Genomic DNA, 14,106 nt, shown 5'->3' with positions numbered 1-14,106 from the left:
CACAATTCACGGAAAGACCTCGTGAGAGCCGGCTTTCCAAGACTTGCATGCGTCTCTTATCAACGTGTGCACTCATATTTCTCGTCACCTGAAAGCGGCCGGTTAGGTGTGAATATCCGAACGTGTTACACGGTCCCAACTGGCGGGGAACTTCCCGCAGCGTCTGAATGCGGTGGTCGTGCAGAGAGTCGTCAATCATAGAACAGTTTCTCTTGCATTCGGCAACGAGGCGCTTTAATTCAGTTTCGCCTTCTTAGCTTACGTTCTGTTTTCATTTTTTCGCGTTCGTGTTACAAGAGATAATGGAGTTTCATGCGATTGGGAGCGTACTAGCCAACCTCTTCGCTTCGCCGGCCTTACTCGCAGTCGCGGGCTGCGCGAGTGTCAAACTAGCGGCTTGTGTGTTGAACTTCATCTGGTCTCTTTGCGCTGCCTACCTTCTTCGAGAAGCAGATTTCTGGACCAAGTTGTTGCCCGAAAAACGGGGATACTGGAAAAATCGCGTCGCGTGGGTTACAGGTCAGTTTCGAGAGAAGGTAGAGGGTCCCCGGGGAGTCCCCAGCATGAGAGCCGAGAGAGAGACACAGAGAACCCCCTGGTCCATCCGACCCGTCTGGTGAGGTTTGTGGTGGCTTGGCACTTGCATCTACTGTGTCCGGTCCTACATGTGCGGTGGACAGACTGTTTTAGAGGACCAAGTGCTTACCTCTGTGTCTAGTGTCGAGATGGACGAGCCGCGTTGAACTGAGTCACTGCCTAGCACACTCTCCGAGGAATCCGTTCCAGAACGGGGCGGCCAGGAGGTGGACTGGGCATGCACGCCTCGAGACTCCCGAGTAGTTGGTCCTGTGTGATGTGTCTTTGCCCATCTACACGTCCGTAATTGTCTGTCGGTGGATAGAGATCGGTCATAATCCGTCTTTCGTCCCGGGATCTTTTTCAGGCTCCTCCAGTGGCATCGGTCTAAGTCTCTGTCGTCTTCTAGCTCAACGAGGATGCCGCATCATTATGTCCAGTCGGAATATGGAGGACCTACAGGCAGCGAAGCAGGACGTGGTTACGTTTTGCGCACAGAAGGGATTGCAGGAGTCTGAGAATGCTTTTCTCCTCCTTCCCTTCGATATGCTAAAGCTCGAGGCATTGGAGGATGTCGTCAAGAAAGCTACTGCTTGGGCACCTAATGGCCGCATAGATTTTCTCTTCAACAACGCGGGTTCGTGTTAAGTAGGGGGAAGAAATAGCTTTCTGAACGCCGCAACACATTTGGAGCGAGGTCTAGATTCGTTTTCCGTATGTTGATCGAAGGATCTGAATTTTGATCCGACCGCCTTGAAAAAACAGATCTTGATCTCTAATCCAGGGAAGCGCATTATCGGTAGTTTAAGAAGCAGGGCGGTTGTGGTCTCCGTTCCGTTTTGTGCCATACAATCTGAAACAATAATCAATCTTACTGAAAGACCTGCTGTCATCGCGTAAACCTTCCTCGGTGGTAAACACGAGACGTTGCCTTCATTTGTGGTTTTTCACGGCTACAGTTGATGAAGCGTGGAACGGCCTGGAACGCCTTATAAGTGCGGCTATGCCGCCTTTCGTTTATCGGGATTCTCAGTACAATGCGTTTTGCCGCTGCGTCTCCATTGTCGATTGCGACTATCATGTACTGGTGCGGTTCCCAGGTGTCTCCAGTCGGGGGCTTTTCATGTCTTACGAGGCTACCGAGAAGATTTTGAAGATCGATTTGCTAGCTCAGGTCAAACTGACGAAGCTGGTTCTCCCTATCATGAGCAAGGCAGGTTTTGGCCACATCATCTTCACAAACTCGGAGAGCAGCAAGCTGGTTACATGCGGTCGCGAGCCGTATTGTATGGCCAAAGCTGGTCTTTTGTGCTTCGCCGAGTCATTGTCGAGTAAGCAGCACTTCCCAGATCCGTAGCTATTGTGCAAGTTCGCTGTCTCGCGCCTCTCCGTCAAGCATTCGCAGAAGGATAACCAAGTCGTACTGGTATCCACGGGGGAAGAAACGTTTTTCCGTGTATCCGCAAGGAGGGAACGTCGATGAATACTTGTGTGGTGTCGGCCCTCCATGGAGACACACTCTTCCTATGGAACCCCGTCGATTTGATGCTCAGGCGCTCCGTAGAAACATGAGTCATGGGAAGTCTGGGCTGTGGTCTATTCTCGACATGGGTAGCGTAATCGCCTCGATAATTTTTCGATTTTCGCAGGGATCCTCGTGGTATTGGTTCACTTTCGTCGGCCACGCTGGGGGTTAAAAGGCCGTCAACAAAGCGACCCTAGGAGTATCATGGCACTGTCCATTGGTCACGTATGTGGGTTACTGAGCTTCGTACAGTCGACGTGCTTCGTCGTCTCACCGCACCGTCGCAGCCTTTTTACCTCAACGTAGACCTCAGAATTTGAGGCTGACATCGGTGGACCTCCGGAACAGGGAGCAGAACGTTTCATTTGGTAAGTGTGGATATGCCTGTCTCAGGGGACCTCAAAGCAAAAAGCATAAACATCTCCGTAACGAGCGCCGTCCCCGGTTGCATCCGGACCAACACGAGCTACAAGACTCTGGGCCCAGACGGAGCACCGTTGACTGACGACACGTCGTATATGCATCCGGACGTCGCTGCAGGTGATTGGCGTTGTTTCGCAGGGAAAAGGGAAACGAGCCTGTGCTGCGTTGGCCATGTGTATGAATTCTTCAGTCGTGTTTGCCGCATGCGGATATGGCAACAACCGCATAGAAAGGGCAAGGCACAGAAACCGTGTTTCACGTAAGGGAGCTCTCTTCATGGTTGCAGGTAGTTATGACTCTTCTCAAGTGGTAAGATTGGAGGTGCACGCTCTAGACCTTTTCGTGCACGACGCTGGGTCGTGTTCTATCATTGCGTGTAGGTCGAATATGAGAACTCGCCACGTGTCACAATCGTAATGTTCCCTCGGAGCCTCCTGAGCCGCACAGTGAGTGTGGTGACAGCCTCCACTTGCGGCTTGTTGCGAGCATCCTTGCTTGTGCACTGTGGCAGAATTTCGACGTAGACCCTCACGGGATTCAAGATTCTCCCTGTACCAGCGGCAGTGTACGATGATTCAACGAGAGATGCGTTGTGCTTCGCTGTGCATCCTCAGGTCTGTCTCCTGATACTGCCGCCAGGTACATGCTAAAGGCCGCTTCAAACAAACTACGAGAATGCTGGGTCGCGCCAACTCCCGTCCTCTTCTATTTATATGTCCAGGAGTATTTACCGGATTTAATGAGCAGTCTGTTGGATTTGCGGGCCGAGGCCCATGCTCTCGAAATTGAGGAAGAAGCGCAAGAACTGGAAGAGATTGCCCAGAGTGTATCACGGACTTCCCCACAAACAACTTGAGACTACAAGTGGCGACGAAGACACAGGTTTTCCGGGCGTGCCCTTTCATCAGGTGAATCGGATGAGGTTTGGTATTGCGAATCGTTCTGGTATGTAACGTTTTTCGTGTTTTGAATCGGATGAGGTTTGGTATTGCGAATCGTTCTGGTATGTAACGTTTTTCGTGTCAAACAGCGCCTTGCAGAACAACCGAATGCGTCTGCCTGTAAAACTCGCCACGTTCATTTGACACACTGGAGTCTATGGAACTCTCCCACTGTTTATATGTACGAACACACAGTCACGGCATGTGTTTTCACCCACGTAATGGCAAATGTCCCCGTGCAGCTTTTTCTCTCCTGCCCTCCTCATCGAGGCAAGCGTCCCCCAGATCCACAAAACTGAACATGATGCAGCAGGCAGACTTCCTGCTGCCCTACGTCGCTCTCCTGGGCGGTGTCTGCGACGCACAAGCACACTCCGTTGTGCTAAGCAGTCGTTTCGCTTACGAAGCAACACAAAATATCTTGGCTGGGTGGACATGGAGGCCATTTCAAACCTCTAGGCTGGGGCGTGGATAAAAGAAACCATGCGAGCCGGCTGGCGAGGACACGAGAGGAGTCACGCAGTCAGAATGAGGTAGGGAATGTTCGTTCATTCCCGGCTCATTCCTGCAGGCAGAGGACCACACCTCTATTTGAAAGCAACGGGAAGTCCTTGCTTTTTCCGCATGTTGGTACGGTGTCTCAGAGAACACTGAAACCTATACCATGTCAAGAAAATCAGGCGTTGGTGGTTGAATCGCAACTTTCTGAGTTGTTATGACGGCGGGCCGGCGTGTTTTTGCTGGGAATCACTATTTACACCAAGGCCCATCCGTTCAGCGAAAAGCGTACTCGTAGGTCGATGCAGGCTCCCCAGAAATCGCGGTATCTCTGTGTAGTGCCCACGTGGGCGTCTCTGCCTGTTGGCAAAACCCGCCCAAAGCATGTATGTATGCGACCAAACCAGAGTGCAAGTACCTGCAGTGTGTACCACGTCCAAATTCAATTAAATTTGGTTGAACGTGATGAGAGGCATCAATGCAGAACACAGATTTTGGTGGAGTCAGGCCCCCGTAATGTAGAGAGCCCTGGACCCTGTTGACATGGACAACCGTAGACTTTGCCCATTGCCCAGTTGAAGGAAATCGCCCGGCTGCATTCTACATGTATTTCTAAACGATGGCAATCCACGAGTGTTTCGCTGTACGTGCGACTGGGTTGTTTAGTAGGGCGGCCTGCCGCCGCTCGGGGTGTTGGTGTGCTATTGACCGGCTGATGTGGATGAGATCATCTCTTTTTGCGACTTACCTTCACATCTCTCTACAGAGGAAAAGACATAGTGGAGGGGGCAAACAGTATTCTCGATAGGAAAAACTTATCCACAGGTCAACAACACATGATATGCTGTGTTTGCGTGAGCCCTATCTCCAACGACAATGGAGACACAGCCGTGCATTGCCGCTGTCTGCGATTGCATGCAACAAATTTATTCTAGAAAGTTAGGCTCGTTTTACCATAAAAAAAACGGGCGCGTCCCGGAGAATTCCATCGAGAGGAAAGAAAAAATCTTGTCTTTTTTCTGAGTGTCTCTTCTCTACCTTGGTGGGGGCCGTTTCACTAGGCAGGTGTTGACAAATACTCTCGAGCTACAGGTACTGTCCCTTTCCCTTTTTACCTGCGAAAACCCGTAGAAACGGACAAGCAGCGTGTTCCTTTTCGTTTCTCTTCGTCGCTATGAAAGTGCAAAGACTTTCTGTTTGTGCACCTGGCTTCATCCCTTTCTATCGGGTCTCCTCTCTCCCTTTTTTCGGTGCTCAGTTCGGCGAATCCCACGTAGGAGTGAAACAGAAATAAACAGAAGGCCCTTTGGCGAATCAACAGAAGGCACGCGACGGTGTCGCATCATGAAGCATCTACATGCATTGTCGCTTTTTTCGGACAACCCGTACGTTGGTGATCCGCCGGTAATACCGTTATATTCGATGATTTTTTGTGTTCCCTTCACTGTACACCTACACCGCTGCAGCTTGCATATTTGTCAGCACGGCGTCCGTGAACGAGGTCTTTCGACGTCTCCTCATGGGCTGTGAAGCCTCTCCGTAGGCGCGAACGCCTTCATTTTGCACCACGTCTTCGCTTACTCTTTCAGTAGTGCCCTTCGTTATCTTCGGGATTCTTCTCTCTCTTCGGGATCCTTCTCTCTCTTCGGGATCCTTCTCTCTCTTCGGGATCCTTCTTTCTCTTCGGGATCCTTCTTTCTCTTCGTGTAGCGTTCTCTAATCCTGTCTTGTTTTCCCTTCTGAACTCTCCGTTGCGTCTTGCTTGCTGCCTTCTTCCCTTTGGGTCCGCATTTCCGTTGTCTGCCTTGTGGTCGCCGCTCCAGGGACTGCGAGAGCCTGAAAGCATTTTAGCCACGTGCAGTCATCTCCGCTCGCCTTTTTCGTAACAGCTCTTTTCTCTGCGTCTCTTGACGGTATTTTTCCTCTTTTCCCCCGCCCCACACAATGGGGAAGAAGGACGAAAAGATCTTTGGTCCTTTCTTGCCTTCCCAGGGAGACGAAGGAAACGCGCCAGACTCTGCCATTCCTTCCCCTCAAACGCCTGCTGTAAGCTATCCAGACAGCTCTTCGAAAGATGTGTGGGACGCACTGCGTTTTCACTTGAGTCTTCTCTTCCAGCAAGCTGCCTTTGATTTAAATTTGCCCGTTCATGCAGTCACTGCTGCGGTCTCCGCGTTTCGACGTGTCTTCCCAAAGTACTTCTCCAGGGACGAGTTAGAAAACCGACCCCACTGCGTCACACGCTGCATGGCTGCGTGTCTTTTCTTTGCGGGAAAGGCGAGCGATACAAATCTCAAACTTCGCGAGGCCGTGAACTGCATAGCGTTCCTCAACTGGTCGCTGAAAAACAAGCGACTCGACGGGAGAGTCGCGGCGTTGGGGAGCGCAGAAGCGGAAGACAAAAAGCGAACGAGGAGCGAAACGGAAGGAGCGGCGGAGCAGGCGGAGAAAGACGAGGGACCGCCGGAGAGGCGGAGAAGGATATCCGCCGGTGTGGGGAACGAACGGGAAGCGGAGGACACCAGCGGAGAGAGAAAAGAGGAGGGTGAGAAGCAGGCGGGCGCTGGAGGCGACGAGAGTGGGGGGAAACACGAGGATGAGAAGAGGGACGACAAGCAAGCTCCGCTCAGTCGACTACGAGGGCCGCAGAGCCTGCCTAACTTCTTGAAGGGGTACGCACCTATGGGAATACGTGACTACTGGAAAGTTCGCCAGGAGTGTCTCTTGGAAGAACAGCGTCTCTGCCAGGCGCTGGGATTCTCTCTCGAGCTCCCGCTCCTCCACGATGCTGTGCTGGAGGCTCAGCTGCTGCTCCTATTTTCACACAAAGAGACGCACCTGATGTGGGCGATTGTGAATGACATCTCAGCGACGCCTCTAGTCGACCAGTTTTCGGTCCCAGTCCTGATTGCTGCGGCAGCCATTTGCACAAAGAAACTGGTCCGGCTGTTTGACGACGAGCAGGAACTCGCCTTGCTTTCAAGGGGAGACGAACGAACCGACGAGAATCAGGAAGGACACCCGGTGGGAGAGGCAGCGAGTTCAGCCGGAGAATGTGGAAAAACGGTGGCCAGGCGAGCAACGGGGGAAACTGAAGAGAACGGACACATCCGGTCTGACGACGGTGCACAAGGAAAGGAAAGTGAGCGGCAAGCCGCCGCGCTGTCCAGCTGCAGTGACACTCGAGATGTGCTTCAGCGGCTGAGTCCCCTCCTTGAGGGATCGCCGGAATTCTGGGGCCTGCTCGAGGCGAGAAACGCCTTTGGTCGAGGAAAGATCGGGTTCGGGCCACTGGACCGCTCGCGAGGCAGTCCACCAGACGCACTCAGAGTGCGAAGCTCAGAGGCGGACGAAACATCGGACACAGAAGACAAGGACAAGTGCGCAGAGGAGAGGAGACGCCAGAGAAGGCAGCTCTACGTCCACCTTGCCGAAGTGTGCACTCGGCTGTTTGCTTTCTACGGCCTAGTTGTCAAGTACCGCCAGGGCTCGGACTCGAGAGCCGATCTGGTACGAAGCCAAGCAGACGGGGAGGAAGCAGTCAGCGCAGCGAAATCTTCCTCAGAAACACCAACCGCGTGAGCGCGAGTCCACGCCGCTCGCCAAGAACGCACCTTGAAAGGCGACAGCGTGTGATGTGGCCGAGGCAGGGGGGGAGCATCGCCTACCCAGGCGAACTTTTTAATGGCCACGCGGGGAAGAACTGTCAAGAATTCGTCCGCATTTTCGGCCTCCTTTTTGAGCATGTATTCGTGTCATCGTCCACGACGGGTCGGAACCTCTGGAAAGTCCCTTTTCTCCTGCTGGCTCGCGAGCTCAAACACCGAGTACTCGGATGCGGGAGAGAGCCACCCGGCACAGTTTGTTGGAGGTCGCCGCCTCCGCTTGCCGTGAGGGGAGCTTGCGGGGTGTCTCAGCACTTTCGAGCACTGCAAAAATTAGCGTCAACGCACTTGAGCAGCTTTGCACCTCCCGATGCATCACGCACATCGAAACCTTAGACGCATCGTCGTTGTCAGCGGCGTGTTCTCAAGCGCTCGTGGACGGTCGCCCGTTTCCCACTCTATTGGATGTAGTTTGACAGGTTGCCAGTAGTATCCAAAGTCGCCCACCACCAATGCGCGTGGCGGGCGTCGTCTGTTCCGAACTACTTGGCTATTCTGTGAGGCTCTGCGTAGCGCACTACAGACGTAGATCTAGGCTTTCCTCCCCTGCGGAGCAAACGCGATCGTAGTACAGCGTCATCCTCCAGCCCTACGTCCCAACTCGGAGGAGAACGAGTCACGAATATCCCGCCCTTCCTTGCGTAATGGGAGGACACAGGCTGGGTGATGCGTCCGCCATGAATTTCGACCAAAACGGATTGGACGAATAACGCCGCGTGAAACAGTAACGAGTGAAATGAGGGTGCGAGGACAACTCCACGGCAGCGACAGTGGATACGTAGTACACGTACCGACGCAGACGATTTGTTCCCGTGTCTCTTGGGGTGCTTACTCGCCTCGGACCATTTGTAGCAGTCTGGGGCATGCTCAGATACTCTCGATGTGCGCATCTCCTGTTGCATATGCATGCAACTTGAAAGCCTTCCTACGCGAACAAGCGTAACGAGCGTTATGTGCATCCGGGTTCCTCTCCCCCCGTGTTCTTGTCTAGGATAGTGCATATTTGTCTCGCTCATTGAGCGCCCCCCGGTCTCCTGCCTGTCACGGCTGCTGTGACTCAAACTCTCAGCCCGACACGATGCAGGTGGCTATAAGACTGCCAAAGGAGCCGCGGGTGCTAGCCTCCGCAGAGGAAATGTTTGAGAGCGTCAAACACCGAAAACGTCCGCGTAGAAGCATCTGGGCGGCGCACGTGGTGTCCTCTCCAAATTTGGAGCCCGAACGGTGCATGAAAGATGCTTCCGTGTCTACGCCCTACACGCAGAAAGCCGCGTACGTGAGTCACACCACTCCGATAGTGTTACATTTTGGGAACCACGACCGCTACACGCATGCGCCTCCTCCCCTCCAACATGCGACTACATTGTAAGTTGTCTTCCTGTGTCTCGTCCCTCTCGTCCACATCGAGGCGATAGTTACAAGGCGTGGGTGCCGCGTGCGCAGCCTCCGTCTCTGACGCCTCTGCGCGCCGTTTCCTCCGCACTCTGGCATTCTCCGTCTCGGTTCTCTGCATGGGCTACTCCTCGCTCCGCGAGCCTGACTGCGCTGGCCTTGTTGGATTCCCGCGAAGACCCCTCCACGCCCCCTGAAACTGCTGCTCCAGCCTCTGTTGCGCTTCCTGCGTGTTCGTCCGTCGCGACCGTCCGAGAACCTCGCCTTGTCTTCCCCACACGAGGAGACGCGCCACCAGCAGGCTCGTCCCCCCCCGCTTGGTTCTGCGCCCCAGCCGCCGATGCACTCGCAGCCGCCGCCGCAGCCGCCGCCCGTTCCGCGGCTTTCTTCTCGCCGCTTCCGATGCCGATGCGTTGGAGCGACGGCTTCTCGAGCACCTCTAAAACGAGAATGATGGGGAGGACAAGGAAGCAAAGCCCGACGGTGAGCCCCGCCCAGATTTCCTCGGGAGTGTGGAAAAAAACCGCGGTGTAGTACGCCATGTGCAGGCAGCAGAGAAAGAGGATGCCGTAGTACGCAAAGACGAGAATGTAGAGGAAGGAGGAGATCTTGCGGGGGAGGAGGCACGGGGGTAGGCACGTGAACCACCTGGCTCTGCGTCGAGAGGCGTCCGCACCAGTCGTCGGCGTAGGGACTTCCGAAAAGCTCGGAGGCGCATGCGAGGACCGCGCCGCGGAGACTTCAATGCTCATAAACACGATTGCCATCACGTACAGCACCACGTGATCACTCAAGTCTTTCCTAGCCCACCAGCCGCCCTCGCTGTTCGTCTTGTCTCCACTGCTCGCTCCGTCTTCTGTCGACGACGTGTCGGGTCTTGTCCGTTCGCCGTCCTCCTCAGTTGCCTGAGAGCGCGTTGCCGTTCCTCGGTTGTCAGGCGAAGGCTCCTGCTGCGCGCCGTCACCGCTCGTCTCTTTGTCTGTTGTGGGCGTCGAGGCCTCGCTCGGGTTTCGCTCCTCAGGGCGCCCGCAATGCGTGTTTCGAGCCCAGACTGCCTTCTCGATCCAGTTCAGGCCCTCGTACAGGACAAGGCCTCTGTAGGCGGAGACCAGCACGAGAAAGAAGGCACGCGGGACATGCAGAAGCGTGAGCGGCTCCGGAGCGAAGAGCGAGTGAATCCACCCGCCAAACAGAAGAATGTGGAACTGGAGACCGCCCCAGCTGACGAGGCGGCGGTGGAGGAACCGCGAGAACGGGTAACAGGGAGTGGCGAAGACAGCAAAGTCGAAAAGGAGAGACGACTGCGGAAGAAACGAGGGCAACGGCGCGTAGGCGTCCGAGGCAACCGCGTGGCGATCGACCGGCAGCACAGGCGAGAGATGCGGTGGAGGGCTCTCTGTTCCCTGCGACGGAGGGCCTTGGCCAGCAGCTGCGGCGCCTTGCGAGGCCGAGGCAGTCTCGGTTGCCTCCTGAGCTGCAAGCGCACTCTCGTAGCTAAGGAGGAAGAACTGAGGCAGAAGGTTCCCGAAGGCCGCACGCAGTGTGCTGGCATAGGCCCCCGCGCGCTGCCGCTTGGCGTCTGCCGCCAAGTCCTCGTCGAGGCAGCCGAGCCGGCTCGCCCGATCCCTGCAGCTTTGCTGGCACGACGCTGCAAGAAGAGACACGACGCCCAGTTCGAAATCCGCGAGCGACGCGCTGCAGGCCGCTCCCCTGAATATTTGTTTGCATGCTCGCGCACGGGTCTCCAAAGTGAAAGGACCAGCGGAAGTCTCGTCGTGGGACTTCCTCGCCACCAACTCTCCTGTCTGTTTACTCTTGTCTCCCGCGGGAGGAGCCCCTTCGTGGGTGCGGTCGTCTCCCTCGTGGGGCGAAAAAACGGTCGAGACAGAGGACAGCAGAGAGACGAACGAGGCGGAGAACATGCGGTACGCGTCGGAGGTCCGCAGAGACGAGAAAAGATGGAGAAACGGCGAGTCGACCTCGGTGCACGCGAGGACGTGACGCTCCGGATCGAGGAAGGAAGCCGGCAAGCCCTCTCGGTGGAAGAAGAAAAACGAAACGCTGCGAGGAAAAGAAAACGCGGGCAAGGCGAGGCCAGAGCCTGACGGCGAGGCCGGATCGGCAGAAGATCCAGGGGTGGCGGGCGCAGCGTTCTCGTTTGACAGGGCAGCAGTCGTTGCTCGCGAAGCGCTGTTCGCCTGACACACACCAGCAGACGAAGCAGCCGCGCAGGTCTCCGACAAACCAGATTGCTGGAGCATCGTGGACCGCCAAGTATCGCATCCCGCCTGTGCATCGGCGCGCGCGTCTCCAGAGGCTGGGCCCAGTGCAGCAGACGCCGTCTTCGCAGGCACATCCGCCTGAAGTTCCACGAGGGGAAGACAGAGCTGGGCCAGGTCATCCAAGCCTCGCCACGCGGGTGACGCTCGACACGTCGGAAACCTAGCGCCAGCTTCAAGCGAAGACGCAGAGGGCCAGTGCATGCACGACGGCGAGGGCGAACTGCCGGTACCTTCACAGGGCCTCAGAAAACACGACAAAATCTTGCCGGCCGTGACACTTTCTGCCGATAAGCCGAGGTCTTTCCCAGGATCTCCCTCGTTTGACGTCACCGCTGCTGCCGCTCCGTCCGAGCTCTCCTCTCCCCGCGCACGACCTGAAGGAAGCCATCCGCGGCCTACGTGGCGGCAAATGCGCAGAAACGACGGGGCTGAGATTCGTTCGTGCCAGGCTTGTGCGGCTTCGAGCGCACGAGCGCCTCCAGACTCGAGGGAGACGTCAGAAGCGACGACGGCGGACGACTCGAGGAAGGCGGCGGGCCCGAGGGGAGAGGCGGAGGCGCTCGACGCGCGGGCGCACGCCGCCCAGAGGCGCTGCGACGTGTGGAGCTGAAGCTCTGCAACCTGCTTGGGCCGCAGGCGATGGATTTTTTGGTCGTGATGAAGGGTGCCGGCGAGGAGAACCAGGCAGAGAAGCAGCAGGAGCGACAAGAGGTGCATGTAAAAGTAGCAGCGTCCCGAGAGGCGCCCAGGGCGGATGCACGCACTGGACGCACGGCGCGTGGCCGCTGCCATCTCGCGAACGCGCCCCTTGAGGGAGGGCGGCGGCGGAGAGGCCGTCGAAGGCGTGACCGGATCCGGGTCGTCTTCGTCCTCCCCCAGTGTGGTCGTGACGGCTCCAGGCGCCATTCCCTTGCCGTCCGAGCTGCTCCACTTTCGAGCTCGCATCGCCGCGAGAGACGCGAGAAACTTCCTCCACCCCCCGCGGCGTTCTTCCCCCACCGCAGTCCCGGTCGTCGCCTCGTCGAGATGCAGAAGAAGCGACGAGGGCGAAGGCAGGTCCACGAACCCAGGCGAGACGTGAGAGCGACTGCCAGGCCCCTCGGCCCGTCGAGAAGCGTCTGCCGCCGCTGGCGGAGACAGAGAGCGTGGCGGGGTCAATTCTCGGGCGCCCTCGATGTACAGCTGGTTGCCGGCTTTCGAGGCAGATCCGTTCGCGTGTCGGATCTCTGGGCCACCTTCTCGGGTCCGGCGGGGGTACAGGTGCGAGCAAACGGACGCGGAGACCACTGGATCGACGAGGAACGCTGCGTTGTGTCGAGGCCGCTGCATGCGGCCCGAAAGGTCGGCGACTCTGCAGGACGCTCGGGTCACGTCGTCTTCGTAACTATGGGGGGAAGAGCAAAAGGACACCTGGCCTCTTCCTCTCACGACGCTCTCGTCTCCAGAAGAAGACACCGCCTCGCTTCCTTCGCCCTCAGTAGCTGCGGAAAAGGCGAAGACACCCGCCGCGCCGCCTCGGTGGTTGAAGGAAGAAAGCCCAGATGGAAAATGCACCGACGGACCAGCCCGCCGGGGCGCGGCGAAGGGTGTGCCGGCGGTTCGGTGCGCGTGGCGGATTGCGGCCGAAGTGGGGCGTTCCGTTGATAAGGAGGAGGCGGGCGAAACGCTCCGGTGTTGGCGACGGTAGCCTCTCGATGCAGGCGCGGAATCCAGGGCGGGCTGCACAGAGGTACATAGATCGAGGTAAGGCATCCGCGGTGTCCCTTCAGGCTCGCCACGGGTGAGAGACGACGAGGACCGGGACCGCAGAAAGGCGCAAGTCCCAGAAGACAGGAAACGGTCAACTCCGAGAGACGGAGTGAGAGGCACGGACGAACAGTCTTCACGCCCTGCGTAGTCGCGGAACGCGTCTTCACCGTCGAGGCCTTCGTCCTCCGGGCCATTGTCCTCGAGCGGCGTCGGGGACGTGAGAGACGAAGGATTCGGAGAAGACGCCAAGGAGGAGATGGAGTCCTCCGACGAAGACGACAGAACAGAAGACGAGAAGGCAGAACAGGCGGCGGGAGTCGCCATGCGCGAACGCCGAGTCCCTGCTCCGGGGGAAGGCGTGCCAGGAGAAACTTCGCCCGAGGCCGATCCAGGCGGTTCCTGAAGATCTTCGTGGAAAGTGTGCACTTGAGGCGTGTATGCGCGCATGGCGGAAGATACACCAGAGCTCTCGATTCCCCGGTCTCTGCGGAACGAGCGACGCGAGGCGCGCTGGGAGGAGGCGGGCAACGACAGGCCAGAAGACGCAGACGAAGCAGAGGAAATGGACGCGCGGGAAATCGAGGAACGCGCGAAACTGTACCTTGACCTGGGGCCACCCGAGGCACCGCCAGCAGCGTCAACGGCACTGGGAAGCGATGGCGGGGAAGACACAGAGTCAGCAGTGGGCTGGTCGCTTGCCTCAGTCGACGGACGCCGACCTCGAATCGGCGACAGCGGCTGGTGAGACGCATCAATCATTTTAGCTGCAAGTCGACAGGGGACGTGACAACGCCGTTGCGGACGGTGACATTATTCGACAGCTGGAAATTCGCAGGGTGGTGCCACGAAAAAAGGGTGCAAGCACCGGTGACAGCCGCAGCATCGAAGACACATCGGAGCTGCGGGTGGGGGAAAACACAGCCTGAAAAAGGAAAAACTCCCCTCACAAAAGGACGGAAATGGGAACGTCCCGCTGCCCGGGGAGTCCTGTCAAGTCGCACAGTCCCATGTCCACCATCGAGCAGACAGGGGCCGTGCAGCTGCGCAGAGAGGCT

The 14,106-nt window shown here is 57.1% G+C and overlaps 3 protein-coding genes across 3 annotated transcripts; 2 read left to right on the top strand and 1 right to left on the bottom strand.

The window, feature by feature from the left end:
* Window positions 1–302: 302 nt before the first annotated feature.
* Window positions 303–3,380, top strand: NCLIV_056400 (putative short-chain dehydrogenase/reductase family protein; the record flags this gene model as incomplete). The annotated part of the gene is made up of 5 exons (XM_003885195.1): window positions 303–519; window positions 944–1,213; window positions 1,677–1,907; window positions 2,495–2,641; window positions 3,139–3,380. 5 exons carry the CDS (start codon window positions 303–305, stop codon window positions 3,378–3,380), a joined length of 1,107 nt encoding a protein of 368 aa, XP_003885244.1.
* Window positions 3,381–5,907: 2,527 nt separating this feature from the next.
* On the top strand, window positions 5,908–7,545 carry NCLIV_056390 (conserved hypothetical protein; the record flags this gene model as incomplete). Its single annotated transcript, XM_003885194.1, has 1 exon — window positions 5,908–7,545. One exon carries the CDS (start codon window positions 5,908–5,910, stop codon window positions 7,543–7,545), a length of 1,638 nt encoding a protein of 545 aa, XP_003885243.1.
* A 1,498-nt stretch (window positions 7,546–9,043) lies between these two features.
* NCLIV_056380 (conserved hypothetical protein) lies at window positions 9,044–13,810 on the bottom strand (the record flags this gene model as incomplete). The annotated part of the gene is made up of 1 exon (XM_003885193.1): window positions 9,044–13,810. The coding sequence occupies one exon, from the start codon at window positions 13,808–13,810 to the stop codon at window positions 9,044–9,046; it is 4,767 nt and encodes a 1,588-aa protein (XP_003885242.1).
* Between the last annotated feature and the right edge of the window lie 296 nt (window positions 13,811–14,106).

Source organism: Neospora caninum, chromosome XI (genome assembly GCF_000208865.1).
Source record: "Neospora caninum Liverpool complete genome, chromosome XI".
Classification (NCBI taxonomy): Eukaryota; Apicomplexa; class Conoidasida; order Eucoccidiorida; family Sarcocystidae; genus Neospora; species Neospora caninum.
The sequence above is the reverse complement of the archived record's forward strand: the minus strand, read 5'-3'. Positions and strand labels throughout refer to the sequence as shown.